Genomic DNA, 24,445 nt, shown 5'->3' on the forward strand with positions numbered 1-24,445 from the left:
GGAATTAGGACATTTACAGAATCACTGAGCATTTCTAACTAAACTATGTTGATTGGCTTTTAAACCACATCCAATGGGGAAGATCATAATAGGGTGTTGTTTCTAAAAGATCCAAGGCGGTAACAGCATTTTATGAACCACTAACACCTCCCATCTAGAAGAGCAAAGGTAACAGGCACATGGGAACACCACTAATTGCAATTTTCCTTTCAGTTCATACACCATCCTTACTCAGAAATATATCACCATTTTTTAAATTATTGCTGGATGAAAATCCTGAAACTTCCTACCCACCAGCACTGTGGGAGTATTTTCACCAGTTATACTGCAGAGGTTGGAGAAATGGTTCACCACTACCTCCCCAAAGGCAATTAGTGATGGACAATAAATGGTGGCCCTGTCAGAAATGCCCACATCCCATGAACAAGTTAAAAAATACATCAACTCCAAAGCAACACCGTTGTAAAATATAAAATCAGCAAACATTACTCAGATTTATTGCTATCTAGTCATAAGGTGGAAAATATTAGGACATAGATAAAATTAATGGACAACTTTGTAATTTCTAACTCACCTGAGACCATCATTGAAGGCTTCAACACCAAATTTGGAGATGCAGTAAGATCCACCCACACAACTGATCCTGCCAAATACACTTGCTACATTGACTATCCTTCCTTGTGCCTTCTTTATCAGGGGAAGCACGCTCAATGTAACTTCAATCAGTCCAATCAGATTGACGTTCAACATGGCTTTGTGATCGTCTATTGTTAGCCAGTCACTTGGTCCACTGGGTATAGAGATTCCAGCATTGTTAACCAGTCCCCACAATCCTGGAAAGGTATTTGAAACAAAAAGATATATTTTTAACTTCAGGATATCCCACATTATAATTGCTGTGATCCTAATTGTGCACTGTGGTTCCTATAGATTGAATTTATATTCCTAGTATCTGTGCAGCATAAAGCACCGTTCATAAAAGGTGGCATTTTTTATGGCACTAAAAACATAAGTGATCTACCAACCTACTTCTGTAGCTCTAAATATGATGGAGATGGTGATGGCATTGTTTTGCCAAGAAGACATGAAAGAAAAAATATATATCTATATCATCTTGGCTACTTTATAAAATGACTTTAAAAAGTAATGGACAGAAGCTTGATACTGACTGAAGTCATGACTGACTACAACTCGCACAAAAGGTATTTCCAGCCTTTATAAAACCACAGCAAACTTGTTGTCTCCACTGAAGTGTCAATGCCTCCGCCAACTGCAGAAATCAAATTCCAAGGAAATGCACAAAGAGCCCTTTGCATTTCTATGGCAGGCTCTGGCACTCAGAGATGATCACCTAGGAATACAAAGGACCCTGAAACCCCAGATAAACATATTAAGGGATGAAATATTAACCCCTCATGAATCCAGACCAGGAATATGCATCCTTTGTCCAAACCAAGGGGAAAGGTGGGAATTATGTCACAAGATGCCCCCCCCCCCCCCCCCCCCCCCCCGCCCATTAGCTGCTAGAATCTATAATATTGCCATGTGAAATTAAAGGAGGTAGTCTGCCATCTTCCATCAATAAAACAGCAAGGGAACTAAAGTTCTCTCCAGGTTTAAATTGTCTGGCCCTCAGCTACATTGTTTCTCCTGGAATGTCTGAATTTCCGCAGCAGTACCTACTACAAGCCTACTTTGTCTCTACATGCTTCTCCCTTTGTGGAAATCAGCACTACTAGAAAAATGGATAACTCCACTTCAGCTTCAGCCTGGCTAACCTCTCTGAAGGAATATACCATTCGACTTTTGATTCTGGACTCTGACTCACATGAAGCAATAATGCTTTGTCTGTGGACTTTGCCTCTACCTCGTTTTCCCCTTAATTCCTCTTTTATTGTATGATTGCAAAGTGCGGGGAGGGGGGGGGGGGGAGACCTTCTAACTGCATTTTGAGTGTGTGTAAAACAACCTAACCCTCTGATTTTATCCAATCTCGAGTTTGCTGCGGAGTTAACAATAGATGCTTGGATCAGTCCAAAATTGAAGGGTTGGGGAAAATACACCTCCACTAAAGGGGAAAATCCAAAATCAAAAACAGTTTTAGTTTACGGATGGGTGATGAGGGAGAAAATCAGGGCTGTTTTAAATGGAACCCTCTCCTGTCTTTAACTGTCTGTACAAAGTATGCAAAATTAGCTAAGGTAATAAAGGTCACTATTTCAAAACTGCAGTAAAAGTTTGTGCAAGTACTTGCACTAGTTTGTGTATTTGAATAACATTGCACAAGGGAATAGCTTCTATTTACATGACCAACATTCTTGCTTAAGTTGGCCTTTTAGGCCTAAGCCTCACTTGAGTACATAATTTAGACTGATACCTCAATGCATGACTGAGTGTGGACTGCACTGTTAGTGCATCACCATTCGGGTGAGATTAAGGCTTAGCTACCCTCTCCGCACATCCCATGTCATTATTTGAAGATGAGCAGCAGTTTTTCAAGTATTTCAGCCAGTTTTTATCCCTCAACCAAAATCAGTCAAACGGATTATCTTTTCATTTACATTACTGTTGTTGAGGGACCTTGCCTTGTTCAAATTGGTTTCTGAATACGTTAATCGTTAGAAGTAAGGCTTCAATAGGTGGTTGTGAAGTGCTTAGGATTACCCAGAGGTCATGTAAATGGTAGCTAATTTTATACATTTCAATCACATATTATTACATTTCTAACATTTCATTGTTTTGGATTTTAGTATACTTCAGAAAACTGAAGAAAGTGAGATATTATTTATTTATTATTTTTTTCGTTTTTTTTAAAATAATTTTTATTGAGAAATTTTGATTTTATACAACATTGACGCACCTTAGTAAAATACCGAAAATAACAATAATATTAACAATCAATCATATACATTCGCCCCATCCCCATGAACAACCCAGCATTTTAACAACAACGCAAATTAACACACTATAAAGTTACAGAATAAACACTACAATAATGCACCCCCCCCCCCCCCCCCCCCCCCCCCCCCCCCCGGGTTGCTGCTGCTATTGACCCAGTTACCTATCTCTGAGCCAGGAAGTCCAGAAAAGGCTGCCATCGTTTATAGAACCCTGTATTGATCCTCTCAGGGCAAATTTGACCTTTTCCAATTTTATAAATCCCGCCATGTCACTGATCCAGGTCTCCACGCTTGGGGGTCTTGCATCCTTCCATTGTAACAGAATCCTTCGATGGGCTACTAGGGACGCAAAGGCCAGGACACCGGCCTCTTTCGCCTCCTGCACTCCCGGCTCTACCGCAACTCCAAAAATCGCGAGTCCCCACCCTGGTTTGACCCTGGATCCAACCACCCTCGACACCGTCCCCGCCACCCCCTTCCAGAATTCTTCCAGTGCTGGGCATGCCCAGAACATATGGGCGTGGTTCGCAGGACTCCCCGAACATCTGGTGCACCTGTCCTCACCCCCGAAGAACCTACTCATCCTAGTCCCGGACATGTGGGCCCGGTGCAGCACCTTAAATTGGATGAGACTAAGCCTCGCACATGAGGAGGAAGAGTTGACTTTCTCCAAGGCCTCCGCCCAAGTCCCGTCCTCTATCTGCTCCCCGAGTTCCTCCTCCCATTTAGCCTTCAGCTCCTCCACTGACAACTCCTCCACCTCCTGCATTACCTTATAGATGTCAGACACCTTCCCCTCTCCTACCCACACCCCCGAAAGCACTCTGTCCATCGTCCCCTGCGAGGGCAGCAAAGGGAATCCCTCTACCTGTCGCCTAGCAAACGCCTTTACCTGCAAGTATCTGAACATGTTCCCCTGGGGAAGGCCAAATTTATCTTCCAGTTCCCCCAGGCCCGCAAACCTCCCGCCAATAAACAGGTCCCTCAATTTGCTGATGCCCGCCCTTTGCCACCCCCTGAATCCCCCATCTGTGTTCCCCAGGATGAACCGATGGTTGCCACCCAGTGGAGCCTCCATCGAGCCCCCTGTTTCCCCCCGATGCCATCTCCACTGTCCCCAGATTCTTAGGGTCGCCGCCACCACTGGGCTCGTGGTAAACCTCTTAGGGGAGAGCGGCAACGGTGCTGTTACCATGGCACCCAGGCTCGTACCTCTACATGACGCCATCTCCATTCTTTTCCACGGCGCCCCTCCCCCCTCCATCACCCATTTACGCACCATTGACACATTGGCTGCCCAATAGTACCCCAGAAGGTTGGGCAGCGCCAGCCCGCCTCTATCCCTTCCTCGCTCCAGGAACACCCTCCTCACTCTCGGAGTCCCATGTGCCCACACAAAGCTCAGAATACTGCCGGTCACTCTCCTAAAGAAGGCCCTGGGGATAAATATGGGCAGGCACTGAAAAAGGAACAAGAACCTCGGAAGCACTGTCATTTTGACGGACTGTACCCTCCCCGCCAACGACAATGGCAGCATGTCCCACCTCCTGAACTCCTCCTCCATCTGATCTACCAGTCTGGTAAAGTTATGCTTGTGGAGAGTCCCCCAGTCCCTGGCCACTTGCACCCCCAGGTACCTAAAGCTCTCCCCTGCCCGCATAAGCGGGAGCCTACCAATTCCTTCCTCCTGGTCTCCAGGGTGCACCACAAACACCTCGCTCTTGCCTAAGTTTAATTTATAACCTGAGAAGGTCCCAAACTCGGCTAGTAACTCCATCACTCCCGGCATCCCTCCCACCGGGTCCGCCACATACAGTAACAGGTCATCGACATACAACGACACCCTATGTTCCTCTCCACCTCGCACCAAGCCTCTCCACCTCTCTGAATCTCTCAATGCCATCGCCAGCGGCTTGATTGCCAGTGCAAACAACAAGGGGGACAAGGGGCAACCCTGCCTGGTCCCTCGGTAAAGCCGGAAGTACTCCGACCTCCTCCTATTCGTGGCCACGCACGCCATCAAGTGAGATATTTATTTAAAGACCATCTTACCGCACAACTCCTTAGTGACCACAATAGTGTCTTTCACTATTGCAATGGAGAGGGATAGGGCCATCCGGCAGGGCAAGGTGTATAATTGGGGGAGGGGTAATTATGATGCGATTAGGCAAGAATTAGGGAGCATAAGATGGGAACAGAAACTGTCTGGGGAAGACACAAATGAAAAGTGGAGCTTGTTCAAGGAACAAATACTGCGTGTCCTTGATAGGTATGTCCCTGTCAGGCAGGGAGGAAATGGCCGTGTGAGGGAACCATCGTTCACAAAAGAAGTTGAATGCCTTGTCAAGAGGAACAAGATAGCTTGATCTTGGTTTCGGACAATGCTCGGCACAACATTGAGGGCCGAAGGGCCTGTTCTGTGCTGTACTGTTCTATAATGATATAAAGTCTCAAAGTACTTACATTACTTTTTTTTCAAAAGACCGCAGAGACTGACTGCAGAGACAATCATTAGTTGACAACCTAGTTTACGTAACATCACCGCGATCAATCAAATTGTATTTTCTATATGGCAGAGGGAGAAAAAACCTGTAAATTACCTTTTCCTTTAACCTCTGATTTTACAAACTCTGCGGCTTTGTTGATGCTTTCGGAGTTAACAACGTCAAGCTGCAATGTTTTGAGTCTTGATGATGTGCAGTTTTTCAGTTCTTCTGCCCCCTTCTCAGTAAAGCAGGCAGCTAGAACATTGAATCCTTGTTGATCCAGGTGCTTGGCCAGCAGGTTGCCAAAGCCAGTGTCACAACCGGTGATGTACACATACTTGTCAGATATATTCGTTATAAGCTTACCATCTCTGTACCAGTAGTACAGGGCATAAAGTAGCGCACAAATAATCAGGTATTGAAACATTTCCAATCTGTGGAAAAATGAAGGAAAGCATTTTTATAATGACGTTTTTGTTCCAGAAGGTACTTTGCTTTTGTGAAGTCACTGTAAAGTTGTTTCAGGGGATTCAAGTACTGCATTGGAACCACTATTGTGGGGTATTAGGGGAGGAGGTGGCACAGTGATATTGTCACTTGACTAGTAATCCAGAGTCCCAGGGCAAGACCTGAAGACCAGGGTTGAAATCTGAATTCCGTAAAATTCTGGAATTAAAAGTCTATTGCTGATCATTCATAAAAGTATCCTTCAGCGAAGGAAATCTGCTGTCCTTACCTGATCTGGCCTATATGTTACTTTAGATCCGCAACACACAGCAATGTGGTTAACACTCAAATGCTGACCCAGCAAAGCTAATTTGGTTGAATTATTTGGAAGTCTGGTGGGCTGGAACTGGAATGCGTAGGGATACTGCTAAGTGGTGTAGCCATCTAAGATGGCCACTTGCAAAGGACCATGGGAATTATGGCCAACCCAGAACTCAGACAGATACAGTGGGCAAAATTCTCCCAAAGGGAAACTGAGTGTTTCACTCCGGCGTCGGAGGCCGCTCATCGCCCCCTATTCCCCCCCCCCCCCCCCCCCCCCCGGGAGGGGGGGGGGGGGCTAGGAGTGACGTTGCGGGAAACTCGGCCGCCGGGCCTTGACGCTTGCGACAAAGCGGCGCGCCAAGAATGACGCTGCCGGCGGCGCCTAAGTGTCGTCAACCGCGCATGCGCAGGTTGGCCGGCTCCAACCCGCACATGCACGGTTGCCGTCTTCCCCTCCGCTGCCCCGCAAGACGTGGCGGCTTAATCTTGCAGGGTGGCGGAGGGGAAAGAGTGTGTCTCTTAGAGACGCCGGCCCGACGATCGGTGGGCACCGATCGTGGGCCAGTCCCCTCACGAGCACACCCGTGGTGCTCGATCCTCTCTCCACCCCCCACAGGCCCCACACTTACCTGTTGTGCGCTGTTCACGCCGGCAGCGACCAGGTGTGGTTGCCGCTGGCGTGAACCCGTCGGGGTCGTCAGGCCGCTCGGCCCATGCGGGCTGGAGAATCGCCGGTCGCCGGGAAAAACAATCCATTTTGGGGGGGTGGGAAAATCGCGGGGGGTGCCAGGGCGGCGTGGCGTGATTCGCCCGGCCTTCCAGCGATTCTCCTACCCGGCATGGGGAGCGGAGAATCGCGCCCAGAGCCTATGTGTATCTGAAACACAGGTAACCAGACCTGAGCGAAACCCCCGCTCGTTTACACTTTAATGGCCCATTTTCCCAGGATAATAGAACTCCAATCAAGCAACCGGTGCGGCCACAGACTGATCGGCGCCACTCCCCTTACTCAGAAAGCCCAACTGCCAAGGTCAATGACCTCTAAGGACCCACCCAGCTACTAAGGCACCCGCCCCTTTAATGGCTGAAATCGAAAACAGTGATCAGAGCCCTGTCGAACTATGGGTCCAAGGTTAAGGACCACCCCAAAGAGCGCAAAATCCCAGAGGGATAAAAGAGGACACAGCTATGTGTTATGTCTCTTTTGGATCTGGCCTGTGCCAACCCAATCGTAGCAGGAACAGCCAGCCAAGTTCAGGACCAACGATCACTACCTGACAAATGAGCCCAGCAGAGACAGAACCACTTTCTTCGAACCACCAAGTGAAATCCTGATAAAGGCCTTTATCCATTTGCACAGTGCCAGTCGCCCTGAGGTTAAGTATAGGTTATTGTAGCTGATAGGTGTAGTTTAACTCTTAGTAGATATTGTGTTTGCATGTCGAGATAACTTGTGTGTGTGTAAATAAACCATCTTTTGAACTAATTAACTGGTTGTGTGGTCATTTGATTAATATAAGGGAAGGCTTGTGGTTCACCAACATTATTAATTTTTTTTTTACATATAGAATTTACAGTGCAGAAGGAGGCCATTCGGCCCATCGTGTCTGCACCGGCTCTTGGAAAGAGCACCCTACCCAAGGTCAACACCTCCACCCTATCCCCATAACCCAGCAACCCCACCCACTAAGGGCAATTTTGGACACTAAGGGCAATTTATCATGGCCAATCCACCTAACCTGCACATCTTTGGACTGTGGGAGGAAACCGGAGCACCCGGAGGAAACCCACGCACACACGGGGAGGATGTGCAGACTCCGCACAGACAGTGACCCAAGCCAGAATCGAACCTGGGACTCTGGAGTTGTGAAGCGATTATGCTATCCACAATGCTACCGTGCTGCCCTATAATAGCTCATTGTCACATGTCAGCTTCAATGAAGTGACTGTGAAAAGCCCCTAGTCACCACATTCCGGCGCCTGTTCGGGGAGGCTGGTCCGGGAATTGAACCCGCGCTGCTGACCTTGTTCTGCATTACAAGCCAGCTGTTTAGCTCACTGTGCTAAATCAGCCCCTTTAAATTTAGAGTACCCAATTCATTTTTTCCTCTTAAGGGGCAATTTAGCGTGGCCAATCCACCTACCCTGCACATCTTTTGGGTTGTGGAGGCGAAACCCAAGCAAACACGGGGAGAATGTGCAAACTCCACATGGACAGTGATCCAGAGCTGGGATCAAACCTGGGACCTCAGTGCCGTGAGGCTGCAGGGCTAACCCACTGCGCCACCGTGCTGCCCCCCATTTTTCATTAATAGAGCAAGAGTGGAGTCCTGAAACCATAGCCAGGATTTTACAATCCTGCCATTGTGGGTGGGACAGACATTTTGGTGACCCAGCAAAACGGGAATTTCCGATGCAAGTGCTACTGGCTTCACAAGTAACAAAACGTCCTTGACAAATTTAATAGAGTTATTTGAAAATATTTATTATTGGCAAGGAGATCTCAGTAGATTCACAACTCCTAAAATTTCAAAGTTTCTGACACACAATTTAATAAGGCTGAACTCATAAAAATAGGAGAATCTTTTGAACCAGATCAACAACTAGTTCAGTCGGAGAATAGTAAGATTAGCTATTAATAGAATCTACATGAAAACTAGCAGCGATTCAGTCGGGGATCACTGCTGCTTTTGATGATGCGTATTTAATGATATGAAGATAGGAATGGTATGCACACCAGAGAAAGATTGCTGGAGAGAGCAATGCCACTTTCAAAGTAAAGACATTTCTTCTTGCATTAACAATAATTTTGACTTTTAAATTTTAATTTTTACCTTTCTTTCTGCCATACGATTCAAAATAATTTATTTACTAATGACTCTGTCCCCAGAATCTGGTTTGATGTAGATGTTTGTAACTGCTCTGCTGACAGCGAAACAGGAATCCCAGAATTCCTTCTACAGTGCCTCCATAGCGTTAGTTTATCTCAGGGGTGGGCAAACTTTTCCGTGCAAGGGCCACATTCAGAAATTCGCAATTTTAAAGGGCCACATAGTATATTAATTAATAGTCCCGGTTGTAACCAATTAGCGTGCGGCATATACCTCAGCGCTTCCCCCGGCGGCATCCTGCCTTTAGCCCTCTTTTTCTCTACTTTTCAAAAATGGCGCTTCACCCGGTTATGATTCTGGGCGCCTCATATAGAACATAGAACAGTACAGCACAGAACAGGCCCTTCGGCCCTCGATGTTGTGCCGAGCAATGATCACCCTACTCAAGTCAACGTATCCACCCTATACCAGTAACCCAACAGCCCCCCCCCCCATTAACCTTATAAAAAAAATATAAAAATTAAAAAAAAAAAAATTTTTTTTTTAATGACTTGATCTTGGTGGGCCGCATAAAGACCTTTGGCGGGCCGCCGTAGTTTGCCCACCCCTGGTTTATCCCATTCCAAAGAAAAGAAGCATAGAGGACTTATTTTAAGGCAAGGTTGGGCACTTTTGCAGACATCACTGTGGGTAAACACACATTGCGGGCTGGATTGCAGTTCCATGAAATCATCAAGAAACTCTGCCCAGATATTTTTCCAGCATTCAGTGTTTTCTTTCAACGTACTTTGCAAACTGTACCTGTTCTGAGGATGATTTTCCAATCCTCACTAGATACAGGGGAGGTACCAGAGGACTGGAGAAATACAAATGGTGTTCCATTGTGTAAAAAGGGATCAAAGAACATGCCAAACAATTATAGGCCAGTTGGTCTTTCGTCGGTGGTGGGCAAAGTAGTAGAATCAATCCTGCGCGATGGGGTTAATTTTCACGTAGAAAGGCATGGACTATTCAGGGATAGTTAGCATGGATTTGCTAAAGGAAGGTCTTGACTCACAAATTTGATTGAATTCTTTAAGGAATTTGAGCTGACAAGTTGCAAGTAACATTCTGTCACACAAGTGTCAGACAATATCCATAGAATCATAGAAAAGTTACAACACAGGAGGCCATTCATCCATCTTGTCCATGCCAGCCCGAGGACACCCAGGAGCCCTTTTTAATTCCACCTCCCTGCACCCAGTCCATAGACCTGTAGCTTAGAGCACTTAAGGTGCAGATCCAGGTACTTTTAAAAAAGAATTTTCGGTCTTTGCCTCCACCACAGTGAATTCCAGACACCCACCACCCTCTGCGTAAAAAAGGTCTTCCTCATGTCCCCTCTACTCCTTCTGCCACTTGCCTTGATTTTTTTCCCCATGACTCTAGAATACTGCACCAAGATTAACAATTTTGCCCTGTGCACCCTATCTCTTCCTCTCTCTTACAAGAAAGGATCTACTCATCGCCCCTTAACATTCAATGTCATTACCATCACTGATTCCCCACTATGACCATCCTGAGGGTTATCATTGACCAAAACTGAATTGGACTAGCCACATATGATTAATACTGTGGCTACCAGAACAGGTCAGAGTATCTCATCTCCCGACTCCCCAAAGCTTGTCCACCATCTGCAAGTGTTATGACTCCCTGGGCTACTGCACGGTTAATTGCAGCTCCATTTGACCCAGGGCCAAAACACAATTGAATTAACCAATAATTCTCAGGAAAATACCCAAAGTCTTTGGCTCTTGGCTGCTCAATGATTACAGTTACAAGGTTTGTAAATTTAAATACAAGTCCTTTACATTTACGACAAGAAATATCATGAAACATGCAGCAAATACAGCTGGTTAATTATCAACTAATACCTAATTCTCCACTCTCTATATACACACACATATGAAAAACAGAGGGAAAGAAAGGGGTGAATAATAAGAAGTAAAAGTAAAAAAAGAGTCTTTATTTCAGATGGTTGTCTTAGCACACTGTCCTTCAAACCAAGCTTTCGGGTCGAGGTTTCAGCTTTCCAGTCTGTAATGGTTTTCACTGTAGATTCATTCAGGTCTCTGCAGTTTCAGAAATACAGCAGCTCAAAGCATTTCTGGAGAAAACACGAGGGAGTGAGAGCAGGTCTTTTTCTGTCTGAGTCCACGTCTCAACTCTGCTTTCCTTAGATCTCTAGAAATCATCCCATTCAGACAGGATCCAATCCCACCTGTTACCGGGCACAATATGGCTTTAGGCCAATTCATTTGCCACCAGTCAACTAATCGAGCCGGATCCCACCCTATCTCTCGAATGGCAAGAAGACGGTGTTGTGTTGCTCAGGTAAGCATCTTCGTAATAATAACTGTGGCCTCCCCCCTTTAGCAGGCATACATATTTTACATTCCCCAATATGGCCGAGGCACATGTTTATTGGCATTTATTTAGTTTGGTTTTGGGCCTTAGCTAGCCAGCAAACCCCCGTAACGAACCCGTAGCCCCCCCCCCCCCCCCCCCCCGGCTACCTTCCCCCGATTCCCGTCCATTTTCCCCTGATTCTTGGCCACCCGGCTATTCTTCCTCTTGTACGTTGGCCACAAACAGGTCCCGGAACAATTGCATGAATGGCTCCCACGTTCTGTGGAAGCCGTCGTCCGACCCTCGGATGGCGAATTTGATTTTCTCCATTTGGAGAGATTCCGAGAGGTCGGCCAGACAGTCTGCAGCTCTGGGCGGTGCTGCTGACTGCCAGCCAAACAGGGTTCTACGGCGGGCGATCAGGGAGGTAAAGGCAAGGGCATCCGCCCTCCTCCCCAGGAATAGATCTGGCTGGTCTGAAACCCCGAAGACCGCCACTATCGGGCATGGCTCCACCCTCACCCCCACCACTTTGGACATAGCCTCGAAGAAGGCTGTCCAGTACTCCACAAGTCTGGGGCAAGACCAGAACATGTGGGCGTGGTTGGCCGGGCCTCTTTGGCACCGTTCACATCTGTCCTCCACCTCCGGGAAGAACCTACTCACACGGTTTCTTGTTAAGTGGGCTCTGTGTACCACTTTTAGTTGCGTCAGGCTGAGCCTTGCGCACGTGGAGGTGGAGTTGACCCTATGCAGTGCTTCGCTCCAGAGTCCCCACCCTATCTCCATCCCCAGGTCTGCCTCCCATTTCCTTCTTGTTGCGTCCAGTACGGTGTCGTCCCTTTCTACCAGTCGGTCATACATGTCGCTACAGTTCCCTTTCTCTAGGATACTTGCGTCCAGTAGGTCTTCCAGTAGTGTCTGTCGTGGCGGTTGTGGGTACGTCCTTGTCTCCTTTCGTAGGAGATTTTTGAGCTGCAGGTACCGTAGCTCGTTCCCCCCAGCTAGCCGAAATTTCTCTGTCAGTTCGTCCAGTGTTGCGATCCTGTCGTCCGTGTATAGGTCCCTGACTGTCAGTGTCCCCCTGTCCTGCCTCCACCTTTTGAAGGTGGCGTCAGTAAGTGCTGGTTTGAACCTATGGTTGTTGCAGATGGGAGCCTTGTCCGACATTTTGTTCAGGCCAAATTGCTGCCGCAGTTGGTTCCAGGATTGGAGGGTGGCTGTCACCACTGGGCTGCTGGAGTGTTTTTTGGGTGGGGATGGGAGTGCTGCCGTGGCGAGGGCCCGGAGGGAGGTCCCCATGCAGGAGGCCTCCTCCGCACGCACCCACTCGGCTTCTGGCTCCTGGATCCATCCCCTTACTCGCTCGGCTGTTGCCGCCCAGCGGATTTTGTTTTTTGTAGGACCTTCTTTGAGATCCTAGCATTTTTACCCCCCCATGCGAACGCCATGATAAGTTTGTCCAGCGCTTTGAAGAAGGCCTTGGGGATGTAGATCGGAATGGATCTAAACAGGAAGAGGAACCTGGGCAATACGTTCATTTTGATCGTCTGGACTCTCCCCGCGAGGGAGAGTGGGAGTGCGTTCCATCTTTGCAGGTCCTTTTTTACTTCCTCCGCCAGGCTGGTGAGGTTCCATTTGTGGATCCCTTTCCAGTCATGGGCTATTTGGATCCCCAGGTAGCGGAATTTCGGGCTTGTTTGAACGGCGGCCCCTTTAGTGCTGCCCCCCCCTCCCCCCCTCCCCTCCCTTTGCTGGTGTACTGGGAAGATCTCGCTTTTGCTCATGTTGAGTTTGTAGCCCGAGAAGGCTCCAAACTCTTTCAGGAGCGCGATGATTCTGTCCATGCTGCTTTGTGGGTCCGAGATGTAAAGGAGCAGATCATCTGCATAGAGTGAGACTCTGTGCTCTCTGCCTCCCCTTCGGATCCCCCTCCAATTTTTGCTGCCCTGAGCGCGATTGCTAGCGGTTCGATTGCTAGTACGAACAGCAGCGGGGACAGTGGGCATCCTTGTCTGGTGCCCCTGTGCAGCTGGAAGTATTGGGAGTTGGTATTGTTGGTCCGTACACTCGCCATGGGGGCGTTGTATAGGAGCTTTACCCAAGCGGTGAACCCTGTTCCAAGCCCGAACCGCTCCAGTACCTCTATGAGGTATTTCCATTCGACTCTGTCGAAGGCCTTTTCTGCGTCCAGGGAGACGATCACCTCTTGTGTTCTCTCCCCGGAGGGGGTCATTATCATGTTCAGCAGGCACCTGATGTTCGAGGTGAGCTGTCTACCTTTGACGAAGCCCGTCTGGTCCTCTGTGATCACCTCAGGTACACAGTCTTCTAGCCTTTTGGCTAGGATTTTGGCCAGTATTTTGGCGTCTGCGTTCAGCAGAGATATGGGTCTGTATGACCCACATTCCGTTGGGTCTTTGTCTTTCTTAGGTATCAGCGAGATTGAGGCCTGTGCTAACGTGGGTGGCAGTGTGCCCCTAGCTAGCGAGTCTGTGAACATCTCCCGCAGGTGCGGGGCCAGTGCTGTCGCAAATTTTTTGTAGAAGTCCGCCGGGAATCCGTCCGGTCCCGGCGCCTTCCCCGTCTGCATGGAGCTGATACTGTCCATGATCTCTCCCAGTGCTAGTGGTGCTTCCAGGTCCCGTTTCCTGCCCTCTCCCACGACTGGTATGTCCAGTCCATCAAGGAACCGGTTCATCCCAGCCTTCCCCGTTGGGGGCTCTGAGGTGTACAGCTGCCTTAAAGATACATGCCCTTTAAGTATCCATGGATAAAAAAATGATACCGGCAAAAATAAAGGGAAATAAGGGAATTAACAGGAAGTCCCATACACAAGGCACAAGTTAGGAGTGTAATGGAATATACACTTGCCTGGATAAGTGCAGCTCCAAAAACATCAAAGAATCTTGACACCATCCAGGGTAACAGTAGCCCACTTGCACTCACCAAGGTTCATTGGGCAGCACCTCACAAACCCACGATCACTACCATCTAGAAGGGCAGCAGATACCTGGTAACATCACCATCTGGAAGTTCCCCTCGGAGTCATTCACCATCCTGACTAAGAAACATATCGCTACCGTGCCTTCATTGTCACTGGGTCAAATTCCTGGAATTCCTTCCACAACAGTACTGCAGGTACACCTACGCCTCAGGGATTGCAGAGGTTCAAGAAAGCAGCTCATCAGCACCTTCTCAATGTAAACAAGGGATGGGTAATAAATGCTGGCCTTGCCAGCAACGCTCATATCCCATAAATTATTATTTTTTAATAACAATCTTTATTGTCACAAGTAGGCTTACATTAACACTGCAATGAAGTTACTGTGAAAATCCTCTAATCGCCATACTCCGGCATCTGTTCGGGTACACGGAGGGAGAATTCAGAATGTCCAAATTACCTAACAGCACGTCTTTCAGGACTTCTGGGAGGAAACCGGAGCACCCGAAGGAAACCCATGCAGACACAGGGAGAACGTGCAGACTCCACACAGACAGTGACCCAAGCCGGGAATCGAACCTGGGACCCTGGCGCTGTGAAGCAACAGTGTGAACCATTGTGCTACTGTGCCACCCGTGTAATTATACAGTTGGGGAAATTTTGTAATGTGCCTTAGTGGAGACTTGTTTGAAGTAATTTAAATGCAAGTTATGGGAGAAATAGGGAAAGCTTTTGGAAGCAACAATTTGGAAGCTGCCCAAAGCATTGAATCGTAGCATCACAATATCATAAAAGCACAGAAAGAGGCCCTTTGCCCATTGTGTTCATGCTGGCTCTCCTAAGGATCACTTCTCATATTGCCCCCCCCCCCCCCCCCCCCCCACCCACCAACATTACTGAAAATTCCTCCCTTTTAGATATTTAGAAAATATAAAGAAAATGTAGAAAAAAGTATGGCACAGGAGAAGGCCATTCTGTCTATCATGTCTTCACCAGCCAAAAAAGCGAGCCCCTCTGCCCCCTCATCCAATTTTCCGGCACTTAGTCCCGAGGAACTTCAGATGCAATATCCAGACATCTTTTAAATTAGGTCCAGAGGTCTACCACCCTTTGGAAGAACATTAAATATTCCTCCTTTCCCCTCTAATCTCCCCACCAAATCAAAATCTATGCCCCTAGTTCTGCTCAGGGAAATAGGGCCTTTTCATCCACTCCATCCAAGCCTCTCACAACGTTGTACACCCCAAACAAACCTCCCCTCATCCTCCTCTGTTCCAAGAAAAACAATCGTAGCTGATCAAATCTTACCCCACCTTAATCCCACCAGTTTAAAGATATATCCCTCCTTTAGCAGTTTATTATTCCAGGAGTGGGTTGCATATTAACTAAGTTACTCTGGGGGGAATTGGCTGCTGCTTCTTTGATAATGTTGAGTTTAACAATCTGATTGCCCCTTTGACCCAAGTCTTCTCTGCAGTATAAAATCAAAGCCATTAATTATTGGGTCAAAAGTTAACTTTAATGATCCATATTTCTTAAGAATGGCAATTGGGATTTGAATCCTAATTTGGACAATTCAAGACTGCTATTTCTTGCTTTGAAATATAAAATGTCACCTGCAATACCTTTGGGGTGATGAAGGATATTTTTGGCTGTTTTTTTTTTAATCGTGCCATCTAGATCAGTGAATGTGTTCTGGTGGCATAAGAACTAATTGATCATAAAAACATATTATCAGACCATAAACAGAAGTAGGCCATTCGATCCATCAAGTCCACTTCCACCATGCAATGAGATCATGATTGATCTGATACTCTAATCCGCAACTCCACTTAACCCCCCACTTCCTTATTCCCACACCCATGATTCCCTTATTGATTAAAAATGTCTCTCAGCCTTGAACATAATTAAGGCCAAAACTTTGAACAAAATATGTTTTCAAAATATCAAAACATTGTGAATGTTTGAGAGAGCTCAACATCAGATTATCAATCCAAGATTATAATTTAGTCTTCCAGGCCTCTTCTTTTTTCCCAGCCCAGGGATCGATCTTCAACCCGAGGTATTTTTCAAACTCACCCAGTGTAATGTATTTCAGATCACCTCCTTCAATCTTCCATGGGCTGTTATTATTACTTAAAGTAAAATATTTTGTTCTTGGATGACGTAGAATATATGGCAGTCATTTTAACATTGCTGTCACGACGATCAACAGAATTTTCTTCGTGCCTGTATACAAATCAGTTAACGAGATGTGTCATCAGTGAAGGCTAAAGATGTCACATAGAGTCCATTGGAATCACAATAAACTTGAATGCCAACCCTGTTTTCTTCCAGTGGTCACAATAATTTATCTATTGCAATGTTAATTGGAGGTGAAGGATCACCCTGTTTTGTTATAAGAACCAAACTTGTTTTGCTATTAAGTGATTCAATTGAAGTGGAAGCCACATTGTATAAATTGTCAATTAACCTAATACGTGTATCACTAATCCCTCGTCTTTGTGAGCCTTTAAATATTAACTTATGGCCAATGGAATTGAATGCTTTTGATGGATCAATGAATACAACTGCAAGGTCCCTTTTATGCATTTTGACATCTTTAATTAATATAACAATTACTTAGGATTCCAATGTTCTCTTTGTATCAACAGCCTTGGCTAATCAGTTAGCTATAATTTTCCTAAACATTCTAAGGATTATAGGAGGTTAAAAGTCACCAATTATCTACTTTCAAGGGACTGAGGATCATCTGCATTTGGAATTAATGTAGTCCTGCAGGTTTTAATAGAGTTTGAAATAATTCAAGATATCAACCAGATTTTAAACATATTAGATAATAAATTTGGATTTTTATTAATCAGATATTTAAAATTCTTGACTGTAATTTTGTCAAGGTCAGGAACCATATCCATTTTAAAGTGGCCTTAATCCCTCTGTCCCCTATTGGATTAAATAATTCCATATTATTGGCCATTTTAACTTATATATTGTAACCAATGCCTCTCTGTTTAGTATGTCACATGATTCTGCAAGGTCAGATCCAATGATGGGGAAGGTCATGGACATGATTTTGAAAGGTATACCAACTGGATAAACAGAGGATACATCCGGAATCCAAGCCGCACCGAACAAGGGAACGTGCATTAACAGTCCGAACTGGGGTACGTATGTGGTGGCGGTGGTGGCGGCGGCGGTGGTGGTGGTAGAAGTCATCATTCCTCCATGCTTGCAGAATTGTATCCTGGATAAACTCCATGAAGGATATCCAGGAGTTCTACGTATGAAAGAGCTCACAAGGGGTTATTGGACCAGACACACAGATTGAAAAAAGAGTATGTCAACGTCAGTTTTGTGCTCGGATGTGAAATAACTCTTAATGCAGTCTCCGGTTATGCTCCTGCATTGATGGGACCAGCATTTGCAGACGCCCAACACCCATCTGGAAAGCAGCTAATCCCTGGGATTCAGGCCGCCCACTGACCATCCGCCCCATTACGGGTTCCCAACTCCACCTGATGTCCCGCAGCACGTGTGCCCCAGGAGTCTCCTCACTAACATGCCCAATCAAGGTGAGTGTCTCTGGGATGGTTGAGGGTGTTATCCTCTGGGGTGTCATGGGGCAACTACTGGAGACTCGCGACACCAGCACATCCCACCTTGTCGACAGTCTTGGGGTTGAGGCCGGCCATGGGGGACACCAGATCACCCCGTCTCGTCGACAGGTGATGCCATAGGGATATCACAATCCACTGGGTCTCAGTTGCTTCACCGATGCCAACCTCTGCCTCGGCGACTGCCTGCTCTTTGACCCACCTACCAGGTTCAACACCCTTTGCTCAGTGGAGGTGTGGGGCCACCATTCTAGAGTGCCCCTCCGTTCTGCTGTCTCTCTCTGTGGTTGTGGGCTGCCTTCTCCTGGGGCACAGATAATGCACAACATGTGACACACATACACGGGCAGCACCGGGGTCCTTGGCTGGCGGCCTGTGTGTACAGTGCACCCGGCCATGGCGGGCGGTATGGTTGTTGGCATGTAGTACGGGGTGGGGTGTGGGATGCCTTTCGGTGGGGTTTGGTGATGGTCACCAACCCTGGCTGGCCTGGGGGTTGCCCAAGTGCGCCCAGTGCTGCCTACCGGTCCGCCTAGTGGGGGTCACGTAGAACGTAGAGAAATACAGCACAGATTCCGGCTTGGGTCACTGTCTGTGCGGAGTCTGCACATCCTCCCCGTGTTTGCGTGGGTTTCCTCCGAGTGCTCCGGACTGCACAGTCCAAAGATGTGCAGGTTGGGTGGATTGGCCATGATAAATTGCCCTTAAATTATCATAGAATTTTGGACACTATGATTAAACTAGGACAAAAGTTCGGCACAACATCGTGGGCCGAAGGGCCTATGGGGAGGGGGGGGGGGGCTATGGGTGTGGGCGGGTGTGGGATGAGGTTATGGGGTTGTGCCAAGTGTGCAGGGGTGGTTACTCACCAGCTGCATGAGGAGGACATTCAGCTTCATCTTCTTGAGACACTGCTGGCCCGTCCTTGCGGTGGGGCCCCAAGATGCTCACGGCCTCTGCCACTTGCACCCAGGCCCGGTTGATATCCGCGGGTGGCAGCCGCCTGCACATCCCGGGGGCTGGCAAGGTGTTCCATCTTTCCTCCACGGCATCCAGCAGAGTCTCAAGCTCCACATTGGCTGCTGCTCTTCGGGGTGCCATCGTATTGATTGGAATGAGTGTGTGTGGAGAGTGGAGTGCTTATATGAGGCTGCAACTGGTCAGGCTCCCGAGTGGCGGTCCCGCCCGTAACGAATCAGATGCTGTCATGCATTGGAATTGCACTATTCTCCCAAGTGATGAGGGATTAACTGGCTGCCATCCTTTATTCAACCCCCTTGGTTGGTCACAACAAGATTCATTTAAAAAGGACCCCTTCCTTTGCAGATATCGTTTCCCAGTCCAAATGATGTATGTTTTCAAAAGTAGAAAATTTAGCCAGGCATTTGTGAGTTGAAGAAAGTATGAGTTTATTAGTTACTCCATTGTGAGAAAAAGTAATAAAACACAACATACAGTCACACAGATTAGAAATGAAAAGTGAACCAAAAGTGGAAGTTAAAAAAAAATATATGAATCAGTCTTTGACTTGTCTGAGGAATAGATTGTGAAACATTGTGGCTGTTTTAGATTTGTGATTCTAGTAGCACTGACCTCAGTGGTTTAATAGTTGGTTTTGAGATTCTAGGGTTATGCAATTTGGTTGAAAGGAGTTGTCCTGTTTCCTTTTCAGCTGTGTCTGAACTAACTTGGCTTGCTTCCAGCAATCAGAGAAAGACTTTTATTTTACCTGCCAGTGAGGGGGGTGGGGGTAAAGAGAGCGTGAAGCTCTGTTTTCTTTCCATGTTTCTCTATCACATACTCTAATACACCCAGCAATCGTCCACAACGACCAGGTTTGCAACTGACTTATTATCCCCATTTTCTTGGAAGAGGAGAACTCAGGCCCTGACCAGCTTCCATTATCTCCACAGGAGATTACAATCAGTCTGTATTGCTTTGTGCCTTTGATATGTCCTTGTCTGGAAAAGGCTGTAATATTCCATTGTCTCTCAAAACATAGTATCATCCACACAGGAAGTTATCTAGCCGTCGCTGAATTTATATTCTCAGAATTTACATCCTCAACCACCTTTGGCTTGTATGCCCATTTTTAAAAGAAAAATCTTATTTAAAAGTTCAATATATCCGTATATAATTTGGGGTTATGATTCATCATTGTGACAGCTTTGACAACAGTTAGCTGCCTTCTTGCTCCCTGGAAATCCTATTTATTTTCAAATTAGAGCGTGTAAAGGATCCTATAAAGTCTTCCTCAGTAGTTTGTATTGGCAAGGCTTTACTAAAGGGTCAAGGCGTTAACAGGTGCTTCAGCTGTACACAGACAAGAACCATTACCACAATTAGCAGAATTAGTACTCAGAGTGAGTTTTATTAATGCTGGGATGTTTTTAAACCGGTTACCATCCCATCCAGATAGAATATACCGCACAGGATCGTCCATCATATTCTTTTCATCACTTTACAACTCTTTCAACCTGTGCAGAAAGTGGTTTCCACTAACTGCCCAATGGAAGTGACTTCAACTACAGGTCACAAATGCACCAATGTGTCATGATCTAGAAAACCCAAGAGATAGAACCAAGAGATATTCCAAGCTACCACCTGAATAGGACATCTAGATTATGGCACCATGTTACCAGCAGCAGCACAAGGAGGTTTGACCTGTTATGGGTTGGAAACAATAAACATTCAACTTTCTGCTTAGGGATTCATGGACATTCATTCCAATGTCCTTCACTTCCTCTACACCTCACAGTACACTCCCACTAATTGAGGCCTTATTTGACCTCACCAAGTGGATCATCTCACACTTCTCCAGGTTGAAATGCATTTGCTACTTTTTTTGCACACCTGACCAGTACATTGATATCCTCCAGCAGTCTACAGCTTCCCTCCTCACTACTTTTTTAAAAATATTTTTACTCAAGACATTTTCATATATATAAAAGATATAAAACAGAAACAGAAGAGCAACCAAACAATTCAATAAACAACCCCCACTCCCCTGACACCAACTCCTCCTCAAATCCCACCTTCCCAATTTAACCCCCTTTCCCCCACCCCTTGCTGACCCCTTAGATCAAACCTCCTTAAAGGAATCAATAAAAAACCTTCCATCTCTGGGTGAACCCATCCACCGACCCCCTCAAGGCTAACGTAACCTTCTCCAGCCTCAGGAAATCTGCCAAGTCACTCACCCACACTCCCACTTTCTGCAGCTCCGAGGCCCGCCACCAAGCAAAATCCATCTCCGGGCTATCAGGGAGGCAAAGGCCAAAACATCGGCCTCTCTCACTCCCTGGACTACTGGATCTTCTGGCACCCAAAATATTGTCACCTCTCCCTCGGGGCCACCTCCACACACACCATCTCAGATATCACACCCGAGAACCCCTGCCAAAACCTCCTCAATCTTGGGCACGCCCAGAACATGCAGACGTGATTTGCGGGTCCCCCCGCACACTGTCCACACCTATCCTCCACCCCCTCAAAGAACCTACTCACCCTCACCACCGTCATATGAGCCCAATGTACCACCTTGAACTGGGTGAGGCTTAACCCTGCACATGACGAGGACACGTTCACCCTCCACAAGGCCTCTGCCCACGTCTCGGCCCTCACCTCCACCAGGTCTCCCTCCCATTCCATCAACTCCTTGTAGGCATCTGACAACTTCCCCTCCCTTATTTTGTCCTTAGACAGCACCTTGTCCTGCAACTCCAGGGACGGCAGTCCTGGAAAATCCTTACAAAGTCCTGAATCTACAGGTACCTCAAGCCATTCCCCCGGGCAACTTATACTTGGACAACTTTGCCCCCTATAAACAGATCAATCCCCGTCTGCCTCCACCCCTGAAACCTCGGGTCCAGCCCTGCCGGTATGGTTATTACAAAATCAGTGGCCACACTGAGGCGCCTTCCAGCCTCATAAGATCTTGCCACACCTGCCCCCACACCCTTAGGGCTGACACCACTACTGGGCTCAAGGAGTACTTGGTCGGCGAGAACAGTAAAAGCGGCAACAAAGTCCTTAAACATATAACCCTACACAATGTTGCCTTGAGCACCACATCGATCCCTCCCCCACGGCCCATTTCCTAACCATAGCAATATTCGCTGGCCAGTAGTAATTAATCATATTTGGCAATGCCAGCCACCCCTCTCCTCCCCCCCACCACCCGCACCTGATCCAAGAAAGCCTTCCTAACCCAAGGGGTGTTCCCCTTCCACACAAATTGAGACATCAGCCCATTAACCTTCCTAAAGAATGACTTGGGGACGAAGATTGGGGGGGTTCTGAAACAGAAACCGCCATTTTTATTGTCTGCACCCACCCTGCCAGCGACAGCACATTATACCACTTAAAGTCCCACTTCATCTGCTCCACCTGACGAGCCATGTTCAGCTTCTGCAACTGCGCCCAGTTCCGCACCACCTAGATCAAGTATCTAAAACACACCGCCACCACCCTAAACCCAGAGGAACACCACTGGAAACCATGGAGGTATTCAATAATTGTGATGGTTTGGATACAGTGAATGTGGAAAAACTGTTTCCATTGGCAGCAACCAGAGGACACCGACTCAGTTTTTTCTCTCCTCCGCCTATACCACAGATCTCCACACTGCCAGCATATGACCCAATCTGCACCAGGAATTCTGAAAATTATTTAAATCAGGAGAAAATCTGGGAGATGTGCAGGGATGGTTTTATGGATTTGAAGGGGGTCTTGTCATAGGATCCCAACAGTGCAGAAGGAGGCCATTCGGCTCATCGAGTCTGCTCCAGCTCTTGGAAAGAGCTTCCTACGTAAGTGCACACCTCCACCCTATCCTTGTAACCCCACCCCTTTTGGGCTAAGGGACAGCTTTCATCATGGCCAATCCACCCAACCTGGACTGTGGGCGGTAACTGGAGCACCCGGAGGAAACCCACACAGACACGGGATGAAAGTGCAAACTCCACACAGAAAGAAAGTGCAAACTCCACACAGACAGTCACCTGAAGCCTACCCTCAATAACCTATCACCCCGATGATTACCAAGAATCTATCCATTCTGCTTTAAAAATATTCAAAGAACTCTGCTTATTTTTTCAGGAATTGAGTCCCAATGACTGACATCCCTCTCAGAGAAAGAATTTCACCTCGTCCCCATTTTAAATTCTAAATTCCCCATTTTAAATTCCTTAGTTCTAGTTTCTCCCACAAGAGGAAACATCGTCTTCACATCAACAGGGTCAAGACCCCTCGAATCCAGTTGCCTCTTACTCTTCGAAACTCCAGTGGATGCCAGCTGGGCCTGCCCTGCCTTTTCTCATAACACAGCCCACCCATACCAGTGTATTCGTGTGGTAAACCTTCTCCAAACTGCTTTCAATGCCTTTACATCTTTCCTTAAATAAGATGACCGGTACTATGCACGGTACTCCTGATGTGTCTCACTGGTGCCCTGTAAAAATAACAACAACAGCAGCAGCAGCATTAGTTGCCCCACAATTGGCAGCCACATGAGCCATCCTGTCACCGACTTAATCGGACCTGAGGAAGGAAAGTGCTGGTTCCCTTAACCGTCATCATCTCTCTCAATTAAATGCACCTCCCTTCCCCCACCCCAGTTTCGCCATGGGAGAGAGCAAACACAATAATACCGCGCAATGTTTGTAATGCAGGTGCTGACGTCCGTTCAACTGCACCACAACTAGAGGCCGTCTCGAAAACGTCTCCTTGAAAAGTATTTCAAGTAAATGAACCGGATTTACCAGAACATTTTGCAGGCCCAAATATCATGCACAATGCGTGGATGGTACAAAGTGGTCACAGTTTAAAAATGAACAAGGGAGGATTATAACAGGCAAGCTTCTCCTTCAGTATTATTGCCATAAATAGTGAATCCTAATTTTAAACTTACTGTACATTCACGCAGTGATAATTTACAGCAACGTTTGTACCTTCAAGCTCTTCAAAGTAAGGTTCTGTCCAACTCCGTTTTTCTCCTCAACTTGGGAACTTCGTACAGCTCAAAGCTGCCGGAAATTCAGTTCCCCTGCAGTCCCCACAGAGTCACACGCGAGCAGACTCCGCCCACTGATTTCATCAACTCGGGCGGCACAGACCCCATCATACTTTCTCAAATTATAGCTGTAATTACAGTCCTTCAACTCAACAATGCAGGTTTCAGAGAAAATACTGCATCCTGTTTTCTTTCAGAGTCGGAAAAATGATACAAGTGCTGTTTCTCCGCTCCTGAAGAGAAAATGTGAGAATCGACTATTATGAGGAGGTATGCAACAAGGCACTTTGAAAATCCTGAAGGCTTGGAATTTGCAAGGAGGAAGAATGAGGGGGAAGGCTGAGATGTGACTCTGACCCAACAATGTTTACCGCAGTCACTTCTCTGAAACGGACTAACTTCCACATTTAGCGGAATGCAGATTAATGGGTCTATGCTACTCTAAATATGGAGTTACAGTCAATTTCAGAGAAGTGATTGGCAGCGAACAGAACAGTT

At 46.9% G+C, this 24,445-nt stretch overlaps 1 protein-coding gene across 1 annotated transcript in view; it reads right to left on the reverse strand.

Annotated features, from left to right (window-relative positions):
* LOC119962016 (retinol dehydrogenase 7-like) overlaps nt 1-24,231 on the reverse strand; it is a 33,915-nt gene extending 9,684 nt beyond the window's left edge. The window contains 3 exon segments of the mRNA XM_038789763.1: nt 576-833; nt 5,501-5,820; nt 23,846-24,231. Coding sequence (XP_038645691.1) covers nt 576-833; nt 5,501-5,813 — 571 coding nt within the window. The 5' untranslated portion in view covers nt 5,814-5,820; nt 23,846-24,231.
* Nucleotides 24,232-24,445: the final 214 nt, after the last annotated feature.

This window comes from Scyliorhinus canicula, chromosome 2 (genome assembly GCF_902713615.1).
Source record: "Scyliorhinus canicula chromosome 2, sScyCan1.1, whole genome shotgun sequence".
Classification (NCBI taxonomy): domain Eukaryota; kingdom Metazoa; phylum Chordata; class Chondrichthyes; order Carcharhiniformes; family Scyliorhinidae; genus Scyliorhinus; species Scyliorhinus canicula.